Source organism: Molothrus ater, chromosome 31 (assembly GCF_012460135.2).
Source record: "Molothrus ater isolate BHLD 08-10-18 breed brown headed cowbird chromosome 31, BPBGC_Mater_1.1, whole genome shotgun sequence".
Classification (NCBI taxonomy): domain Eukaryota; kingdom Metazoa; phylum Chordata; class Aves; order Passeriformes; family Icteridae; genus Molothrus; species Molothrus ater.
Window position 1 is genome coordinate 1,205,936 of NC_071658.1, and position 21,606 is coordinate 1,227,541.

The 21,606-nt window shown below is 40.2% G+C and overlaps 1 protein-coding gene across 16 annotated transcripts; it reads left to right on the plus strand.

The window, feature by feature from the left end:
• Nucleotides 1–202: 202 nt before the first annotated feature.
• Nucleotides 203–21,491, plus strand: LOC118700553 (synaptonemal complex protein 1-like). 16 transcript variants are annotated; one of them, XM_054518027.1, is made up of 27 exons: nucleotides 207–340; nucleotides 957–1,091; nucleotides 2,243–2,629; nucleotides 4,295–4,459; nucleotides 4,846–4,913; nucleotides 5,080–5,153; nucleotides 6,493–6,551; nucleotides 6,940–7,009; nucleotides 7,577–7,650; nucleotides 8,063–8,171; nucleotides 8,692–8,786; nucleotides 8,923–9,107; nucleotides 9,554–9,621; nucleotides 10,542–10,603; nucleotides 11,651–11,754; nucleotides 12,237–12,354; nucleotides 12,610–12,680; nucleotides 13,329–13,410; nucleotides 14,248–14,310; nucleotides 14,975–15,037; nucleotides 15,892–16,008; nucleotides 17,361–17,453; nucleotides 18,357–18,431; nucleotides 18,867–18,926; nucleotides 20,131–20,277; nucleotides 20,571–20,657; nucleotides 20,750–21,491. In XM_054518027.1, the coding sequence occupies exons 4-27, from the start codon at nucleotides 4,307–4,309 to the stop codon at nucleotides 20,762–20,764; spliced, it is 2,112 nt and encodes a 703-aa protein (XP_054374002.1). In that variant the 5' UTR covers nucleotides 207–340; nucleotides 957–1,091; nucleotides 2,243–2,629; nucleotides 4,295–4,306; the 3' UTR covers nucleotides 20,765–21,491. The 16 variants fall into 16 exon arrangements, with proteins under 16 accessions (XP_054374006.1, XP_054374007.1, XP_036260996.1 ...); XM_054518029.1 differs by having other exon boundaries at nucleotides 10,545–10,603; XM_054518031.1 differs by lacking the exon at nucleotides 20,571–20,657 and having other exon boundaries at nucleotides 203–340.
• Nucleotides 21,492–21,606: the final 115 nt, after the last annotated feature.

The window sequence follows — 21,606 nt, forward strand, 5'->3', positions numbered from 1 at the left end:
ATCAGAAGCAAAGGAACCCAGACCTTTTTGTGCTGCCTGTGTCACTGCACCGGGGTCATGGCATGGGCACACGCAGCCCTTGTGCTGCAGCTGAGCTGCTCTGCCCAGCACTGGTGGCCTCCATCCAAGCTGGTTTTGCTTGTGCTGGTTTCCTGACAGCTGGGGCCCTGGGCAGAGCCCTGAGAGCCTGGTCTCCCCCCAGGGAAGGAGCAGGCGCCCCTGGAGAAGCTGTACCGGGTGGGGATGCTGCTGCTGCTGCTGCTGCTGCTGCTGCTGGAGACAGCCAGGATGGCACCAAGGATGACAAGCTCTTCCTCAGCCTGGCCACTGGAGGCTGAAGGTGATGGACTTTGATTCTGGCACCTTCTTCAAAGCCAGACTCCACAGGGAATTTGCAGATGAGTCCCCACCCGGGGAAATGCTGCCAGATTTGGGCATGGCCCAGCCTGGCTGGGAAGCAAAGGTTCCCCTTTGCTGGGGCAGATGCAACTCATTCTTCAGTCGCTGCCTAGCTGCTTTTTGGCAGGGCTGGGGCATGGGCTGGGGTGGGTACAAAATGGGAGTGGGCTCCTGGCCCTGCCAACAGCCCCCAGCAGCCACCGTGGCCTGGGCTGGGGCTGGGGCTGGGGCAGCCAGCCCGACACAAACAAAGCCCCATGGTGGGGGAAGAGGTGGGACTCCAGAAGCTGTGCAGGGGCTGCTTTGCCCTGCAGGCAAGGAAGGGCTGGGCTGCTGCAATGCCCTTGTTTGCTTTGGGATCGCTGTGATTTTGGGGGGCAGTGCTGGGTGGAAGCGAGAAAGTGTGGGCTTCCCTCAGCCATGGCTGGGTTTTTCCCTACCATGTAGGAGCTGGGCCTTCCTCAAGGCCCTGACAGAGATAAGAGTTTTTCCTGTTTTTCTTGTTTTCCCTTTTTGTCTCTAATATCTTTTCAAGAATGTGTTGTTTGTTTTTCCAGAGGAAGCGTTCCAGGCGGTCCAGTGGGGATGGGGAAGTGCTTGGGAGCAGCTGTGGCGTGGATGGGCGGTGGCCTTGGAGAAGGCTGAGGACGTGGTTTGGGAGCAGCTTTTCTTGCAGCCGTGGCTGGCGTGAGGTGGGTCCCTGTGTGCTTGGCAGGGTGGGATCAGAGCTTTTGGGAGATGGCAGCGAGCACAGGAGCATCCTGCTCTGGGCAGCTGCTGAGGGCTGGATGTGCCGTGGCTGGCTGCAGGCTGGGCACATGTCCTGCCCTCCTGCTCTGCTGCCAAAGGCAGCAGGGATGGGCAGCTCTGGGCACAGCTCTGGGCACAGCCAGCATGGCCTGGGCACCGCAGACCTTGGCACAAGGGGACAGGAGCCCTCAGCTGACGGGCACTTTCTGCTTTCTCTCCTTGCAGCCGGGCTCTGCGGCTGCTGAGGCTGCTCTGGGCTCTGCCAGGGCTCTGCTGGGCTCAGCCCTGGGCCCAGCTGGGCTGGCTCTGCCCTCACATTGCTCTGACAGCTTTGCATCAGACGAGCCCGTTGCGAGCACAGCGCCTGAGCTTTCTGCTTTGGCAGCTGAGTGAGACTCTGCTGCAGCCCCAGAGATTGCAGCTGGGGACACACATGCAATTGGCAAGAACCCAAACCCTCCACAGTCCCAGCTGAATGCCTGGATCTGCACAGGGTGTTTGTCTGTCCCATTCTTCCTTCTTGATTGGCTGGAATTGTGCAATTGCACTTTCTTCCTCCTCTAGAAGTGCCTGAGTGGGCCAAAGCTGGCGAGTGGGCCGTGTTCCCGAGGCAGTGCAGTCTGGAGCTGATGGATGGAGAATTGCCCTTCTGCACTGCCAAACCAGAGCAAAAAGCCCTAAGTGGCACTTTGTGTCTCTAAGAAATCCCTGACAGTTTCAAAGGGAATGTGCAGCTCCTTCCCAGGCTGAGAAGGAAGGGCATCTTCTAAAGGATTTGGGCTTTGACAGAGTTTCCATTCCCAGTCCTGCTTGGAGCGGGAAGGGCACAAAGCAATTTCCTCTTGCTTTGAGCACAATTTCAAATGGCAATGTTGAAACAAAGCCCAAAATCTTTTCAAAGGCTGCTGGGGTCAGTAAGATGGATCCATGCCATCAGCACATTTACAATGTAAATAACTGAGTTCCCCTTTAAAAAGATCATTTACCTCTTAATGCAAAGTTTCAGAACTTTTTCACTAACACTTGGGTTTTGTTTTCATCTTTCACATTTTATATAGTTTTTTTTTCTTTTTCCTTTTTTTCCTTTAAATAGAAAACATGTCCTACAAAAGGAGTGTCCTTTGCTCCTGGTTCCTGTGTGGAGCAGCTCCCTTCCTGCTGGCTGAGCTGCTCAGGCAGAGCCCGACAGCTCCTGGCCCTGCAGGGCTGAGGCTTTTCCCCGTTGCTGGGCACAGACTGATGGAGCAGCACTGCTGAACACGGGCACACACAGAGGGCCCAGCAGCAGCTGCCTTTGGCCACCTGAGGCTCCAAGGCCCAACCTCTGAGCAGCCAGGGCTGGAAGAGACTGGCAGCATCTGATCCCTGACTCTGGGCCAGGGCTGCACAAATGACCCCACAGCAGCAGCAGCAGCAGCAGCAGATGGCGAGGTTCCAGATGATTGGACACTGGCCAGTGTGACACCCATTTACAAAAAAGGTAGGAAGGAGGATCCTGGTAATCACAGGCCAGTTAGCCTGGCCTCAGTGCCAGGTGAGATAATGGAGCAGTTCATAGTGAGTGCTATCCCACAGCACTCACAGGAAGGAAGGAAGGAAGGAAGGAAGGAAGGAAGGAAGGAAGGAAGGAAGGAAGGAAGGAAGGAAGGAAGGAAGGAAGGAAGGAAGGAAGGAAGGAAGGAAGGAAGGAAGGAAGGAAGGAAGGAAGGAAGGAAGGAAGGAAGGAAGGAAGGAAGGAAGGAAGGAAGGAAGGAAGGAAGGAAGGGAGGAAGGGAGGAAGGGAGGAAGGGAGGAAGGGAGGAAGGGAGGAAGGGAGGAAGGGAGGAAGGGAGGAAGGGAGGAAGGCTCTGCAGAGAGACTTAGATCAGTTGGATGGATGGGCAGAGTGCAGCAGCATGAAGTTCAATAAGTCCAAGTGCTGAGTTCCACATTTTGGCCACAGAAATCCCCTACAACGTTCCAAGCTGGGGACAGTGTGTCTGGACAGTGTTGAGGCAGAAAGGGACCTGGGGGTGCTGCTGACAGCCGGTTGAATATGAGCCAGCAATGTGCCCTGGTGGCCAAGAAGGCCAATGGCTCCTGGCCTGCATCAGGAATGGTGTGGGCAGCAGGAGCAGGGAGGTCATTCTGCCTCTGTGCTGGGCACTGGTGAGGCTGCACCTTGAGTGCTGTGTCCAGTTCTGGGCCCTCAGTTTAGGAAGGATGTTGAGGTGCTTGAGCACATCCAGAGGAGGGCAGCAAGGCTGCTGAGGGGTTTGGAGCACAAGCCCTGTGAGGAGCGTTTGAAGGAGCTGGGCTTGTTTAGCCTGGAGAAGAGGAGGCTTAGGGGTGACCTTATTGCTCTCTCCACCTGCCTGAAGGGAGGTTGTAGCCAGGTGGGGTCGGTCTCTTCCACCGGGCAGCACTGACAGAACCAGAGGACACAGTCTCAAGCTACAGCAGGGAAGGGATAGGTTGGATATTTGGAGGAAATTTTTCACCAAAAGAATAATGAAGCACTGGAATGCTCTTCCCAGGGAGGTGGTAGAATCACCATCTCTGGATGTGTTTATAAAAAGACTGGACATGGCCCTTGGTGCTATAGCCGAGGTGTTGGGGCAGAGGTTGGACTCGATGATCTGAGAGGTCTCTTCCAACCTCATTATTCTGTGACTCTGTGATTGTGTGTGTGTTCATGGCAAGATCACAGGTACTCTTGGGCAAAGTCTCTGAAGCTGCTTTTACTTAACTCAGCAGTGTCTGTCAGAAGGAGAGGACAGAAATGGTGTGAAGAACCTGCTAGAAGGAATTTTGGCTTCACTGATAATTCTGGCAAAACTTTTATTGATTTTGGTGGACTGCAGTCTTTAAGCCATCTATTTGGTGATGTCTGAAGGGGGTTTGGGATATTTCATTGTATTTGTTTCTCCTGTGTGCTCTGTAAAGCCTTTTGATACATACATAGAGGATGCACAAAGATTTGTGCATCCTGTGCATAAACTTGGGCTCCTGATCATATATCAACTTACATCACCATCTGTAGAAAAATATTACTCTTGTGATGTTTCTAAGAGATAAATACATTATCTCCAACAGTATGAATTAGATATTATGTACTATTAATTAGATAGTATTTGAGATTAAATTGTGGAACCTGTTTCAATAGAATACAGCAACAATGAATGAATTGTTCTCAAAACTCTACAAAGAGGCTGAGAAGATCAAGCAGTGGAAACTGACTGTGGAAACAGAATTAAACCAGAAAGAAAGAAAGCTCCAGGAAAATAAAAAGACTATTGAAGCACAGAATAAAGCCATTCAAGAACTGCAGGCCAGTATTGTATAGTATACATTAAATAAAGTTAAGTGCTTCCTGATTCAGTATGACACTATTATTGATCCCATTAAATCTTAAAGACTGTTACAGTTTGGTTTGTGCCTTGAGAAAATGATTATTTTGAGAAGTTGCAGGCACCTGTCCCGTGTGAGTGTTTGTCTGAAGAATATACCTGTGTCTCATTTGCTGCTAAATTATTGTTCATTAATTATTGCATCTTTCATGCAAAAGATGACTCAGCATGTAATACCAGATAAAACAGACTTCTGTCTACTGATGGCCCAAATTACATTTTCATGAGGGATTTGAGAAGTCAAAGTGCATTTCTAATCTATTTTTCAATAACAGTGTCTTTTTGCATTTGTTCCCTATGAAATTAGTTTGAAAATGAAAACCTCCATTTGAAACTGGAAGATGAGATATGTGAAAATAAAGATCTCTTGAAAGAGTAAGTAATAGAACCAAGTATATATTCTTGTGGTGGAAATAATCAGTTTCCATGTGGGCAGTTTTATGTAGCTGTTAAATTTTGAAGGTCGTTTCCATTGTTACTCCTTAGGTACACAAAGTACTGTGCACTCCTGTGCAAACAGGATATTTTTTCCCTCCTTTAGAGCTGCTGCTTCGAGGCATCTGTGTAACCTGCTCAAGGAAACCTGCACTCGCTTCACAGAGAAGACCAGTAAACGTAAATGCTTTTTTAGCTTTTATTGGTCAGAGTAAATGTACTTCTAGCTTGCTCTAAATTCACAAACAGAAGAAAGAAGAAGAAATTTCTCGTGCTCTTCAGAGAAGTTCTCCAGTTGGGATCGACTGGATGTGGCTCTCAGAGTGAAAAGTGAATTTTAAGTGGCTCACAAAATTGGAAGTGAAGCCCCAGGTCTAACAGACTTTTGGTGTGTAATGCTGAATGCAGAGGGCTTTTGAAGCCAGTGAAATTGTTTGCTGAAAGGTGCCAGCCTGGGAGCTCTTTGGGTGCCCAAACAGTGACCCAGGGTTGAGGCCGTGCCCACAGCCCTGACTGGCCCTGGCAGCCGCTCCAGAGCAGGGCAGGGCTCCTCAAGGCTGCTCAGCCCATTGAAGGTTTGCAGGGCCACCCACACACTGGGAATATATTAAGACATAAGAAGTGACCCTTCATGCCTGTTTTTAGGCAGTAGAATCTACTCTAAATTCCCAGCACTCTCTAACAAATTTCCAGAGCTGACATTTCCTGTTTTCAGCCATCACACATTTATGGGGAGAAAAGGTCTTAACCCCAAGGTACAATGAGTAACTGGAATTCTTCTCATGCAACTGAACAAGCCAAGACAGTTGGACAACTTAATGAGGTTTAAATTCTTGAGGTTTTAAAATATGTTCTTGATTGGAAGTTCTACTTTATATGCAATTTAGAATTGTTATTCTAATCATTAGAATTTTACTAACTTGATCCTGGATACTTAAGAAGTGTCGATTTCTTTTTAGCCTTAATTCTAGAAACACTTGTATATAGATGGACTGTTCTTTTTTGATAGCTGTTTCTTTTCCTGTTCTCTTTTTAATTGTTTTCTTAGGAAAAAAATAGTATCAATTACAAAAGTGAAAGAAGGAAAATATGGACATGGAGTGTTGCAATTTTCCAATGACAGCTCTGTGGTTATAGGTATCTGCTGATAGGAAGAAATTCAGTGCTAAACCCTAGATTACAGTTTAGAAATACTAACAGTGTTGATACATTATTATTCAACAGCATTAATACTATAATAATTAATATGGTCACATCAACTGATCCAGAATTACACCTTTCACAGAAAAAAGTATCTTAGGAAGGAAATTTAAAAGCTGAGCTTGCTTAATGTTTCAATGAACTACACATTTTCCCTAGATTCTGTAACTTTTGGCACCATGTTTCATAAGGACTTATTTAATAAGAATGGAGCTGGTAATTCCTTTTTTAATTCAGTATGCTGATTAAGTATAATGACTTGGACAGCTGGCATTCTTGTTCAAAAGAAAAACTTTCTCATATGTTCTTGCTTTGATAGATGAACAGGAAAAGGCAGAAACAATACAATTGTATGAGGAACTTCATAGCAACATAGAAGTAAGTGACCAGGCTTGATGAAAGGAATGTGAGTTATGTGAGCTGAGCTGAGTTCCATGTTTATGTTGGGATACTGTTTGTATCCATCATGTGTGGGTATCATGTCGTGTGTGATGCAGGAAGTTGGGTTTTCAATCCCTTTTCAAGAATGATTTTTGTGTTCCATAAAACACATTCAATGGAGAAAGTGCAGCAGTGTGTGGGATGTGGATCCCTGTGATCTGTGGGATGGGTGCTTAGTGCTGGGTCACTGCCACAACTTCTGGCTTCTTTCTGGGCTCTGTTTCACCCACCTGCTGGTTCCTCAGAATGGCTGAGGTGGGCAGCAGCCCTGGAGAAGTTCCAGGGTTTCCAGTATTGAACTTCAGATATTAAATTTTGTTTTTAGAGAATGACAGCGGCATTTGAAGAGCTTCGTGTGCAAGCAGAGAACGACAGATCGGAAATGAGTTTCAAATGTGAGAATTCAGTTTATTGTGTTTATGCAGCTGGCTCAATTTTGTACTTCATAGCTTGTGTTCCACATGCAGGGCCAGGGCAGACAGATGTGAAGGGCTGGAATGGTGAGCAGGTCACCCTGAGACACTGGGACCCTTCTTTTATTCATGCAGCCTTTGTTCACTGCCTGGCCCCTTCTGTTGCTGTTCCACTGGGCCAAATTTGGAACTTTATTTTTCAAACAGTCACTCAACATTGAACTTTTGTCTGTGAAGTACAGTCTAGAGATCAATACCTATTTCACATAGTTGGTTTATTTAAATGATAATGCACTAGTGTATAGCTACAGAAACTTTAGCTAAATGCTCTCTCTCTGTATGTATAGCCTGGTATGTTCCTGTTTCATTTTCACATGCTCTTTTCTGTTTGTATTTTGATTATAAAATCAAACATTGCCTCAACAATTACTCTTGGGAAACAAAAGGTACAGCTGTACAATTCCAAGCAGTCTTAAAGTGGAAGTTGTATTGAACTTGGAGTATATTTCAGCTAGAATGTTAACTGTGGATGTTACTGTATCTCAAAAGTAAAAGAAGAAGCAGAAAAAGTGGACAAGTTTGAAAAAGAATGCAAACTGGAAGTCAGTCAAAAGGAAAAGCAGGTTTGCTCATTTTACCATCTCATATGTAGAGCTTTATTTGTGACTAAAGGGGCAATGCAAGAGCCAAGGAGTGTTTCTGGGTATTAGTAAAAAAGACAAAATAACATCTGAAGCTGCATTTAAGTCAAATTCTGCTAGGTTTAGTGATGTTTCAGTACCCTTAGTCTACTGAATTTATGGTTTGATTTTGAATTGGAGAACTTTTTTCCTTAGAGTAATGTGACTTGATCAATATTTGGCTAAGATTACATCTAGCCAAATATTTTCTACCTGTCTGTCTGTCTATCTATCTATCTATTTAATCTAACTTGAATGACAGCAAAATGTCTGCTTATCATACCTGGGGTACAAATGAAAATTAACATCTGTCCCTTTTCCAGACTTCATGATGATATTTCTTGCATTTTTTTAGATTTCAGCTCTCACCATAGAGAGAGATGAAAAAGATGATGTCATAAAAGACATCAAGGCTCAGCTGCAGACGTCACAAAATAAGATTGCTGACTTAATGGAAGCAAAATGTAAGAGTTCTGCCTGCTGTGTTTAAATGTAATTGTTTATAGAATTTAAATGTAATTGTTTATGATTGTTTATTTATGAGATGTAATTGTTTATAGAAGCATAGGAAACAGGGTCATGATAGTTTTATTCTGTTGCTGGTTGGCAGCAGAATTTTGGGGCCTTGAAGGCCTTATTTTTGTTTGGAGCAGGAGCTGCTCATGTGGGAGCAGGACTGGCAGGGTCGTTTTTAGGGTGAGTCAAGCACTGAGAGCTTTGGAAGATTGCAAGGGGAAAATATGTTGCTTCAGTTTTGCAAATTTACAGTCAGGCAGATGTCACTGAGGAAACTTACTTTTCAGAACTTGATTTTCAATACTTTTAAGCCATCTATATTCAAGTTTTATCTATTATTTTATAGTATATGATGTCAGTACCACTGGTCTGTGTTAAATTCTTTAAATGTATGTAATTTTCCATTTTTAGCAGTACTTTTTAGTAAATATCCTATTTTTAAAAATATTAACATCTTTTTTTGTTTAGTACATCATGAAGAAATGTTAAAGGAATCCCAGGTCAGTAAAGAACATTTGAGGGCAGAGCTGGAAGAGGCTAAAATGTCATTGCAAAAGGCAGAGGTACCCCTTGCTTATAGTTTTACAGTAGAAATAGACTAGAGGAGTATTTGCATAAATAATTATGGATACTTTAGACATGAAACAGCTGTAGCTGTTTGTTGCAAAACATGTTTAGAAATGATCTCATGTCTTGAAGGTTACTCAAAAGAACTTGGAAACTGAGCTCCAGACTAGAGTGAAAACATTAATTCAGGTTACTGGAGAAAAGGAAGAGCAGGAGGAAGAATGTAAAAAAATGAAGGCTTTGCTTGCAGCCCTGACAGAGGAGTTTGAGACTTCTGTTGCCAATTTGAAAAGCTTGCTGCAAGAAGAGCAAAATAGGTAAATTAATGAGTTTCAATTCCAAGAGTGATCTTACAGGTTGCAGTCTATGACAAAATCAAGAACAATTGGAAATGAAGCTGAAATTTGGAGGTTTTTTCCACACAGTGGTCTAAATGCAGAGAATTGAATGTAAATTTTTTTGTAGGTGATAGTTGATACTGGTCTATAAAAAGTAAATTTTTGCCCCCTCCAACTTTCATAATTCTGTCTTTAAGAAATAGAGATTTCTGTAGGTATATATTTGTTTACTTTTATGTCTGCTGTTCTGAGGTTGTAAAAGTGTAATTTGATATGTGTTGCAGGCAGATAGATCATCTGCCTGTTGAAAGGTAAATGTTCTTAAAGTGCTTGTGCTAAGACTTTGTCTTATTGTCCTTGAAGTTTCAAATGCAGTGAGTGCTTTGTACCCTACATTTGGGGTTTTTAATTTACCATTTTCTTAGATTAAAGAAATATGAAGATGATTCAAAGCTGCTTACCTTGGAGCTCCAAAAGAAATCTGCTGAACTGGGTAAGGCTTGTAGAAAGGCAGAAATGAGCCAGGCAGTAATAAAAATGCTTTCTGCTGTTGTCTGGAAATGGACTGTCTCTAGTAGGTGGAGAAATGATTTTACAGTACCTGTACCTATCAGGAATGCCTGAATTTATTTTGACTCGGCTGATCCCTTTTCTTTGGGGGTCACTGGTACTGGCAGCAGCCAAAGGGCAGTGCTGTGCAGAGCTCCAATAGTGAGACCATTCCTGCATGAATTCTTCTGGGGGTAATTTTGGTTTCCAGCTAAGAGCAGCAGCACTGCAGGTGCCAGGAGTGACTTCTGTAGCAGAGATAAAACCCTCCCATTGAGGTTTCTGGGACCCTCCCCGTGCTGGAAGTGGAATGATGCTGGCAGGGGTTGTCTTTAAATATCATAAATGTGATATCCTGTGCTTTCTAGGGATGTGCTCCTTAGTCCCCAGAGTAAGAGCTCTGCCTTGCTGCTGAGAACTTGCAAAAAATACCAGCACTGTCAATGTGCACAGAGAAACCATTGGGAAGTCAGTAACAACTGGTTTCCTTTCTCAGCATATCCATGTGGTACCTTCAGCAGTTCAGATTTTTTTCTGGAACAATGCAGGTGCATCAATACTTGCAGAATACTCTAGTCTAACAGTCCATGGTTTATTTGAAGCTATAATTGTGGAAAACATAGAAAGGCTCTAAACTTTATTTAAGATAAATATTTAGTTTCTCTTCAGATAGAGATTTGCTAATGTCTGAATCATTTTTTCAAGTCTACATTTAGATTAAGTCATAAATTAGCTTTTCAGCTTCTTAACTTAATCCAACAAGTTTTGAGAACTGGGTATTGCAAAGGGGTAAATGTTTTATACTGCCTGCTAAATATGAAAAATCATTTCTGTTCCATTAATTTTACATTCCATGTGCTGTAGAAGAGATGACTAAAGTAAAATGTGATAAAGAAGTGCAACTTGAAGAGCTGTCAGAAACTCTGGTAAATATTCATTTTATTAATCTCATGGCATTTGCTCTTCATATGAAATTCCTCTTGCTTTGTAAGGATCTTAAATGTCATAAATAAACACCATCTAGTCTACCTTAACATTTCTACTAAACTTTCTCACACACAATTTCAGTGTTTTCTTTAAAGAACTTTTTTATTGCCACTGTTTTTCTTGTCTCCTGTGCTTTTGCTTTTTCTTGTCTCCCATGTTTTTGGTTTTCCTTCTCAAGGTTTTTGGTTATTTCCTTCTTTGTTCATGCCCATTCAAATACCACTCCCTCTGCATATAAAGTTTTCCCCTTTGTTCTTCCTTACAGGAAGGTAATTAGCTCTGGCCTCTGTGAACCCTGCTGTACTGTGACACAGGCCCATTTTCTGTCACAGAAGTCTCAGCTATATGAAATACACTCTGAACAGAGGTTTCTTTTCATTATGATTTTAGATTTACAAGCCTAACAAGAATCCATATCAACTCAAGTTAAGATAGTGGGAAATCAGGTGTGCATTTCACTGTGTTTGCTTGTTGTTCTCATCTGTGCATTGAGTGTTCTGAACTGAGTTTCACTCATTTTCTAAAATGGGCAAATTGGAGGACTTTGACTGAAGAAGAGTCTTGAGGCTACTGTAGAAAATATGCAGAGAGAGAAAAATGTGGAGAGAGCAATGAAAATGCTCTCCAGATGAGAGAGGTCTGAAGTAGGGCAATAGTAACATATTTTAGAAATAGTGAAGTTACACATCATGACTTGTACACAAGTTTATGCATAAGAATCAGCACCCAGAGCAGTGTCCCACCCTAATTTTACAGCCCAGGTAATTAAACTCACAGCAGGGGACAGACATGAACAGCACTGGTGTCACAGTTCACTGTCTCACAGCACTTCCAGATCCCAGCAGAGACTGGAAAGATCCAACCTGGATAATCCATGACATGGATGTTGTTGGGTTCTTCTGAAAGCCTTGTGCTCTTAGTTCATGTCTGATAACCTCCAGCAGTTGGAGTTTGCACATGTAGACTCAAAACTCTTCATTTTGCAGAAAGAATTCCAGGATTTGAAAGCACAGCTGACAAGTACAGCTGAGAAGGAACAAGATTATTTAAAGCAGCTTGTGACTCTGAAAACAGATCTTGAACAAGAGGCGTATGACCATTTTGAAAATACAATATTTAATTAGTTTTGGTGGAGCTGCTTTAATCCACAGTGAAATGAACTAGGATTGTTTTCTAATCAAACTTTTGAACCACATATATGCCATTAATTCTAGACTTACATTTCTAAATTCCACTTTCTCTATTTGTATGTATTCTATGGCATATGTAGTTGTTCCATATCTCTTTGACTTATTTAACAAGAAGAGAAAGTTTCTGACTTCATGGTTAATCTTGCTTTGAACTACATCATCTTCACTAACCATTAGATTTATATAAAAGTTGACTCTGATTTTCTTTCCTTCTTCTGTCACCTTTTTACATCTCTCTGACTCTGCTGCAAAGCTTCTATTTGTAGATAAAGGCCTGGACTTCTTTCAGCATGGAATAAGACTTGATAATGGGTATGTTTAATTTAAAAGGAGATTTCAAAATGCATCTTCTTATTCCTCTTGGCCATTTGTTTGAAATTAGGTTAAGGAATGAACAACTAACAGTGTATCTCAGTAAGCTTTCACTAGAGAAAGAACAAACAGCACAAGAGAAAAATGCTGTGGCTGCAGAAGTCAAGAAACTGCAAGAACAACAAGAGGCAAGTTGTAAACTTCCAGGTTTCATGAAAGGACAATACTCAATTGGACAAATTACTCGGTTTTACAAATTAGATGATGAGCTGCAACATGACTTGGGTCTGTAGAGTACCTGAGCTGTTTTTTGTGTTTGAGTTGGAAAGGAAGTGTATTTACACTTGTGAGCAAGGCAGGTCAGTGTGCTTTGGATGTCTTTGAATTTTTTAAGAAGTCACTTTGAATTTTATTTCTTTGCTGACACATGGGTCTTTATTTAGGATAGTAAGAAAAAAGAAGAAAATACAAAGCAGTTAGTTGAAAATCTAGAAGAGGCAAATAGCCAGCTAAGGCAAGTAAAAACAAATATTAATAACTGATATTGTGAAAGGAAGTAGACTCAAATAGTTAGTTGTGTTCAAATGCTGCTTTCCGGGATTTTTTGATTAATGTTTTTTCTAGATTATATAGCTAAACAGAAACTATTCAGAATTGCTGTTGGCCAAGTAGAAATTTTCTCAGATTAGAAATACCAATTGCTGCAGGAACAGTGTTTGCCATCATTTTGTATTACATAGTAGGAGCTGTCTTGTTGTGCATTAGACATCTCAGGTGAGAGGGAAATGAAAATGGAAGGTGAAGGTTATGGATTAAATGTGACAAGGCAAAACTGGGTAAGAGTTACTCTCTGTATCACCAGTTCAATAGACAGGCAGCTCCCATGTTTCACAGCTGCATTGCAATAGTCCAGGTTAGGATGTATTTTCCTTGGCTTAGCTGGAACATCTTTTCCTACTTAAAAAAAGTATGGACAGTTCACAGATTGACTTACTGGGCATGTTGCTGCATTTTAAGAACATTTTCATTGAGCAGCTTATGAAGTTCCCATCAACATTAGCAGCTCTTTTTAGAAAATAAAAGAAGGGTTTATTAGAAGTACTGAAAATCAGTTAAAGGCAAGAAGGAAAGATTTACTAATGCTTGTTAATTTGGCACTTAGAAATGAACTGGAGTCTTTGAAGCAGAAAATGGCAAAGACAGGTGAAGAGATGAGAAGTGCACTGGATGAAAGAGAAGAAAATGTATGTCATGTGTCATGCAAATATCTTACAGAACCTGTAGGACAGCATTAAATGTAAAATCTGTGTTGGGATTTTTCTGCAAAGCTCTGCCTGGGGGATGTGATCTCTGCCAGAGGTTTCTTCTTTCTCAGCTGCTGCCAGCTGTGCCATTGTGTGTGCACGTGCTGAGCCCTGTTATTTCAAAAGCCAAGCACAGTCACGGGGATGTTCACTCTTTGCTGCAAGTTTCATATTAAAGATTTGGTTGTTTTCAGGCCAACAGAGAACCTGCTTTTCTGATTTTTCATATACCCACACAGTGATGGATGGGCTCTGGATTAGCTTTTTATATGTAGTGTGAGTTTTAGCTTAAATAGATTCAAACATTTTTACTTTTCTTTCTGTTGGTTCAAAGCAACCTGGGGTTTTTAGCAAATTTCAGAATTTCATTGTAACAGTCAAAGATTTACAATTGTCATTTCAGGTAAAGAGTACTGAAAATGAAATTTCAAGAAAGGAAAAGCCATTGAAGATTCTAGAAAATAATTGGGAAATTCATTTTTTCATGGATGTAGGGAACTTCCTACAAGTGTATTTTTAAATTGTGAAGATATTGGGGATTTTTTTCTTCTTTCTTAATTCCATAACCACTAAGGAACTGGTTCACTGCTATTATTTACCATCTTGTGGTACTTTATGGCTAAAACTCTGATTATTCTAACATGTCAGCTGGTGTTGCAGTCCCATTGGAACAAACCAGACTGGTGCAAGTGCAGGTTTGAGAACATTTACAGGAATTGCTCACATAGGGAGTCATTTGTAGAACTTACTAATGAATGTCTGAAATATCTCTTTCAGATGAACAATTTAAAGAAGCAGGTGGAAAATAAAACCAAATGCATTGAAGAGTTGCAGCAGGAGGTGGGTAGAGATTTTAATTTCACAATACATAAACACATTATATTTTGGGTTGCCTTTTCAGCAGGTTTGTGTCTGCTGTGATATCTTTAGATCCACCTATGTAATTTAAAAATTCTCCTTTCTTATCCTAACCCTGAGCAAATTAGGGAGTCATCTCAGGAATCACTTGATTTGTTAAATGTGCCTTAATTTGAAAAGAGCAATTACAAAAATAATGTCTTTAATAAACTTCTACTCCTTTTCATTTAGTGCATGGTGTTATTTTTGTACTTGTAGTAAGTATCTCAGTTACCACTAGTAGAAAATAATTCTGCACTGGCACAAACTGTAGTAACTTCACTGTAAATATAAAGAACTTGTATTTTTTGTCATGACATCTTCACACCTTCTGTCAGCAGCATCTTAGTTGTAATTCCCATTCTGCACCTCATTTGTTATTCCCTGCTCTTGCTCAGGAGGAGCCTTTCTTAAGGTCATGAAGAAACAGTAATTATCACAGAAATTAGTTGAACATTCATTTGTTTGAAGAATTGTTCTGGAACCTGAGCTGCACAACACAGAGTTATTTGCCTGATGAGAGCTGGAATTTCTTGATGCAGTTAAACCATTACATAATTCTATTTACTTATTAAGGTACAGTGCTTGTTTTGTTTTATTTCAACAGAATAAGGTGCTGCCAAAGAAACTTACTGCAGAAAGCAAGAAAAGCAATACTTATGAAGGGAAGGTAGGTTTAAATAACATCATGTAGAAGATGAGGTGAGTGTTTTTAAGCCCCACTGTAAGTAATGATAATACTTGTTCAATACGTTCTGAGCTGCTTTGGGATCTGGGATACAGACTTTGCAGGAATGAGCTCACAGTTTTTAGAAGATGCTTCCATTTTTAATCATTGGGCACTGACTGTTGGACATTTAAGAGATGGATTCACTTTGCAATTAATGATGTTTCTAATCTGTTCCTTTTTTTTTCTTTTGTTGATAGTGGACTGAACAGGGTTCAGCAACCTCATTGTAACAGAAAAGCATTTAAAAGACATATACATATATGTATATATATATTACTTTTTTAAGGCTGTTCTTTAAATGTGTTCTGCAGTGGCAATCCCTCTGATGGGAATATTGTGTCCAGCTTTGGGTACTGCACTTGAAGAAAAGTGGACTTTTTTGAGGATATTCATATGATTAACTTAAAAGGAAAAACTGTAATCAAAATGCACAGCTGGGAGAAAAATGTACCATAAAAGCTGTGCAAATCTGATACAGGTTTACAAGAGAGGGAATCAAATCTCCATCTGTATTTGTTTTTTTTCTGAGGCATTCACAGCATTTAGGGTGACTGCTTAGGGCAGTCTTCCCCATTGGGCTGTTGCCATTCTTTCTTTTGAGTATTTTCCAACTCACTTCAGGCCAAAGTTCAACTCTTTATTAAAAAAAAAAGCTGAACTTTTAAATAGGAAACACTTTAATCATATACCTGAACAGTAACAGTGTGTTTGTGCTCAAAAACAAGAGGTAAGAAAAAATCATTAACACAGTAATTCCTAAACAAATAACAGCAGCAATTCTGCATTCTCAAAAGGTGAATAAATTGCAGATAGAGATGGAAAAGATGAACAAGCAACATAAGGAAGCAGCTGACATCTATCAAAAAGACATAGAAACAAGAAAAGGAAATGAAAATAAACTTCGTGAAGAGGTGAGAGGTGTTAATTTTTACTGCAATTTAATTTTTTTTAATTTAAAATGTTTTTATGAAGCTTTATTGGCCAGAGTCCTTGCTCTTCCATTTCAGACATGAATGGAATTTGTGTATGCCTGTGAGCAAAGCTTTAGTACATGAGGTGCTTAGGCTGACGTATTTGAATATGACTTTGAAAATAAGAACTCCATTAAAACTTCTTGCTTTCAAGATATAGTTCCAAGAAATTCCACCCTTGGTATAAAGTCAGCATAGTTAAATTAGATTATAACTTCTCCCATATTAGTATTTTTCTGCCCACACTTTTTTTTTGATGGCAATGCTAAGAAATGTTAGGGCAGAGTGCTTGAAATGGCCTTTTGGTTTGAAGTGAACTTGCCTGCCATGGCTGTACCTTTGATCTTGCCCATTTTAACAATCTGCAGAAAAGATGAGGGATTTGAAAGGGATCTTAAAAGCAAATAAAGCCCAAGTGGGACTGCAAACTTTGCACCCACAGGGGAAAGAAGAAATTAAGATTTAAAAGAAATATATGGTTATGTTGATGAATGAAATGCAATTTATTACTGACAGGTAGAAAAGATGAGGTTGCTTTGTGATGAAACAGCAATGATACAGAGACAAACTGATGCCAGATGTCAGCACAAGATAACTGAGATGATGGCACTGATGGAAAAGCACAAGGGAAGAGATTTTCCTGCTTGCTGTGGTTTGCAGTGTGTGATACCATGTTAATGGCATGTTTATAACTTGTGATACCACGTTCATGACCTTTCCAAAGCAGAATCAGGCCTGAATCTGGGAAAAGGAAGCCGAACCCATGCTGGACTTTGCATCATCTAAAATCAAATTCATTTGAAGATTTTCAAAAGATTCCTGTGGGCAGATAAATTCCATTCATCTAAACTTCTGGGATTTTTAGATGTTTTTCAATTCAGGCTTCCTTTGATACCATCTGAGTGCAATATTTTTCAGTATCAGTTTGGCTCTTTCTCTGAGATGACTTAGTGACTGTCAGCAGTTTAGCCTGACACATTTTAGTTTTCCTTTCTGTTCCTCTATTTTGCAATATCTTTAGCAGATACATTAATAAAGATGGCACAGCTGGCTCTTAGTGCTGCGCCCATATTGCTGCACAGAAATCAAGCACTCTCTGCCAGTCCACAAAATAATACTTGAATTGAGCATTTTCTGTTTTACAGTTTCTGCAGAAGCATCAATGAATCTTTTCTTTCTGAATCTTAGAGCCTGGTTTGAAAAAAATGATGTTTTAAGACTGGATAACTCTATAATTGTAACATTTAGTCACATATTTTGAGTTTGTTGTTGGTTTGGTTTTTTTAACCCAGAATGAATATGATAAAATGGTTGAAGAAAAAGATGCAGAGTTAAAAGTATATAAAATGAAACAGCAAAAGCAGTTCTCATCAGCAAGAGCACTGGTAAGGAGTACTTTCCAATGTTCAGTAATTCAGTGAAGGGGCTGATGTCCTTGTGTAGTGGTTTTATGCTGGCTAAGGGCCAGGCACACACAAAAAAAACATTCACTCATTTTTCTCTGCTGTAGTTGAGCAGAGGAGGGGAAAGAAAAATTCAAGTTGAGATAAGGATTAGGAGAAAAACTCTTTGAAGGTAAAGCAGATTCAAACTTAAATAGCATCAAAAATTTATTATTAATAGAATTAAAAATGGGTAATGAGAATTAAAATAAACCTTTAAAACACCTTTTTTCCCAGTCCCTCCCTCTTGCCCACCAACAGCACAGAGAGACAAAAGATGTGATCTTCAGTCAGTTTGTGACTTCTAAAACTCTTTTTTCAGTTTGCTTAGAGAGTTTCTTTTTCCTGCTGTGCTCTGGGGTCTTTCCCACCAGAGACAGTTCTCTGGGAACTTTTCCAGTGTGGTTTTAATTTTTACCAGTAGCAGTCCCACCAAGCTGCTGCAGCAGATCTTATTCTGGGCACTAAAAACTCCAAATGTTTCTAAAAATGAATTGGAGTAGCAGTGTGTTTGTGTCTGCTCTTCCAGACAGTGTGTCATGCTCTGACTTCCCACTTGGAATAGGAAACTTTTGTTTTAAATATTTCGATTGTGCCCTCTCACCCCTGTTCTCCCAAGTGTTTTAAGGTCTTACCTTGAACATTTCTGATCAAGTTCCTGTTTCTTATAGTGCTTCAGTCTTTTTAAACAAGCTAAAGCAAAGCTTCAAGTACAGGGCTGAAAAGCAAATAGAATTCTCTTGTGTATCTAATGAGTGTCCCTGTTAATTACTGTCTCACTTGGGACTGTTTTCCTTTTTCTGGGCTGTGCATAGTTAACCCTGTCCTTTATTTAATGGTTTGTAGGAAAATGAGCTGTCATCTTTGAAAAGTGAACTGGCCTCCCTTAAGGAACAACTGAAAGCAGAAATTGAAGAAAAGGTGGAGTTTTTTATTCACTGAGCAGTGGGGGTGAGAGGTGTGGCCTGGGCTTGTGCTGTGGGAGGAGTTGGATAAGAAATGAAACTGAACAGAAAAACAGGGACTTTTGAATGCTGGGGTTGTGCTAAATCTGGTCATATATTTGTGTGAGCTTTGTAACAGTCTGTGATTATAGATTATATATAAATTAACAACAAAACAAAACTCTCCTTTATTTTAGTTAATTTTAACTAGCTAAAGCAAAAAAGTTCCCTAAACTGTAGGGGTTTTTTCAGTGACTTTTGAATGCCGAGGTTGTGCTAAACCTGGTCATATATTTGTGTGAGCTTTGTAACAGTCTGTGATTATAGACTGTGCTCTGTAATGACACCAAGAAGATTTTTAACAACTGAATTCAAAGAAATATTTCCTTGCTGTCACATAACTCTTTTGTAGGAGAATCTTGTAAAAGAGCACTCTCACAGTATGATTCCTGAAAGTGAAAAGAAACACAAGGTAACTTCAACTTTTTAATTGCTTTTAGAATTTGGTAGTGTTTATATGTGTAGAATCAATTGAAGTGCCATGATAATTTATTTGCATTCAACAAAAGACACTGCAATGCTTTGGACTTCAAACTTTTTAAAGAAAATAAAAATGTATGTTCCTGGGACTCCTAAACCTTGTTTAGATCTATACAGTGAATCTACTCATGGAAAAATAGAAAGTCTCCAAATTATATTCCTAAAATAAAAAAGATAAAAATAAAAAATATCTCCTTCAGTGCAGGAAGCCCCTTGGGCAGTCCAACACTGAAGTTTTGTAACTCCTAACAGTGAATTTTTCTTGTTGCATTTTTCTGCCTGTATTTCTTACTTCTCTGTAGATGATTTTTTTTCCCCTGGGATAAGAAGGGATTTTAAAGGGTCCTACCATTCCATGGAGATATTGGACAGCAGTTTCTGGAAGGACTCCCACTGTGTAATTTTTCTTGCTCAGTTGTTGATTTTTTTATGTCTCTGGAATTGTTTTACTCAGTCTTAAAAGTGTCCATTTGTAAAGGCACTTTTCCTCTATGGAAGAGAACAAAGCTGATCTAGCTGTAAAAATGGTCAAAGTATCAAAGTAGTCCTGACTGCAGAACTTACCCTTCTTCCCTGTCAGGAGTTCACTTGTGGGTTTCATATTGGAGCAATGGAATCCAGCACCACTTTGATGTTATCTGTCTAAAAAAGGACTGCACTGGACCATTCAATGCTTCTCAGTTTAACTTCTCGTGAAAAGACTATTTTAAGTAACACCAATCTTGATATAGCTATCAATCTTTCTCTGAAAGCCTTTCCCTGCAGTTTTGTTTGTTCCCATTTTCTTTGATGTTTGATATGGTCCACATGTAGTGGCTACAGTTCAGAATACCCTGAATTTCTGCAGATAAGCATGAAGAACTGAAATACAATGTGCCATGAAACTCAGCTCTTCCATAGCTTCCCCTTCATTCTCCTCATTTGGCAACAAAAATAATATAAAAAATGCTATTTCCAGCCCACCCCACTTTGTTTGGGTCATTGCTTCATGTTTGGATGGAAAGAGAAGAGTTCCACCATTTCTCTCAGGTGAATTCTTGGACACTCAGACTGTAAACTGGCTCCTGAGTTGGGCTTTAGATTCCATTCTTACCCCATAAAATAAAATCTAAAAATAGAAACGTTTTCTTTCCCAGACATATGCTATAAAGACTCCTCCAATGGATAAGATGCACAGTGGAAGAAGCACAAACCTGCCTTCAGAGCAGAGCAGCAGGAAAAAGCAGAAAGTGCTTGTGCAGCTGGACACTCAGTCAGACAGCTCTGAGCACACTGACCTCCTGGTAAGAGTCAGAGAGCAAATCCTGTGCTGAGCACTTCTTTGTGCTCACTGCTGGCTCTGAGAATGAAAAGAAACAGTTTGGGCTTCCACATTCAAGCCAATATTTATGTGTCTATTTTTAATTGATTGGTTCTTTCTGGAATTGTATGTACATAATTAACATTCTTTTTATTGAACTGTTTTGCCTCATAATGACATCTTAATTTTTTTTATTTTTCATAGTTTAATGTCCTTAGGGGGAAAGAAAAAGTAGTTTTTAATATAGTGTGAGTAAGTAACTTTTTCATTTATTAGAGCATAGTCTCGGAAGAAGAAATGTTTAAAAATTTGTACAAAGATTTTCCACAAGCTTCGCGATTACATTCCCCAGCACCAAAAAAGGTATGTTAGCCTTTCCTAAGATTAAAGCAAGCAGTTAATCAGATTGTTTACAGAAACTAAAGGATGGCTTTATTTTCCTTCCTGGACCCCAGCTCCATCCAGTGTGAAATCTCCAGGCTCTGCTCTGAAACTCAAAACCATGAGGAGAATGCGCGAGGCGGGCTGGACTGCGCTCTCCAAAATGGACAGGAAAAGGAAAATTAAAGATGTTGTAAAGTTCTTTGCTTAAAATGCAGAAATGCCCAGTGCCCTGGCATTGCTTGCAGGGTTGTTTTTCTCTCAGAGTTAGTGCTTTGTTGCATTTTTCTGTCATACTCAGTGTGTTCAATACTGTGTTCATTCCTTTACACATATGAACTTTATAGATCTATAACTGCAACCCCTGCAGAGCCTTTTCCACCTTTCCTCCCTTGTGCTTCAAAATGTTGGGACAAAAATTGGCCAATTTTAAATTTTGAAATAAATAGAACTGCATAGAAAGTTGTTTCAAAGCTGTTTCTGGCATTAGAAAGCCTGGTTTTAAAGAACTTCTGTTCTTTTAAATTTACTCCATTTTTCTTAACACATAAATCATAGTGGAAGAAATGTTGCTGTTCAATGTATGTTCTTTTACCTGAAGTCCTCTTGCTTTTTCCTGCATTTTAATGGCTGTTAGACCTGTCTTTTTAGACTGTTTTGTTTTCAGTATGTTAAAATGGTTTTGAAACTTCTAAAATTGCAGTAGAATTGCTTGTATTTAAAAAGATTTCAGCTTCACAGGGAGTAAAAGATGCACGGTATAAGATCGTGAAAACAATGTTAAGATGCCATTAAATTGTTTATCTGAAATATCAAGTATGGGACTATTTGTTATTGCTTTAAATATTTGAACACAGACAGAAATCACCCACCAGCCTTCCTAGGGACCAGCAGAAGTCCAAGGATAGATTAGAACATCTATTTCTGTATT

What these genes read in the sequence shown, in the direction of transcription:
- LOC118700553 (XM_054518027.1), top strand. Translation starts at nt 4,307, where the DNA reads ATGAATGAATTGTTCTCAAAACTCTACAAAGAGGCTGAGAAGATCAAG. An exon ending in TGTCATTGCAAAAGGCAGAG is followed by an intron (nt 8,787 to 8,922) that starts GTACCCCTTGCT and finishes CATGTCTTGAAG; the next exon opens with GTTACTCAAAAGAACTTGGA. An exon ending in AAAGTGAAAAGAAACACAAG is followed by an intron (nt 18,927 to 20,130) that starts GTAACTTCAACT and finishes TTTCTTTCCCAG; the next exon opens with ACATATGCTATAAAGACTCC.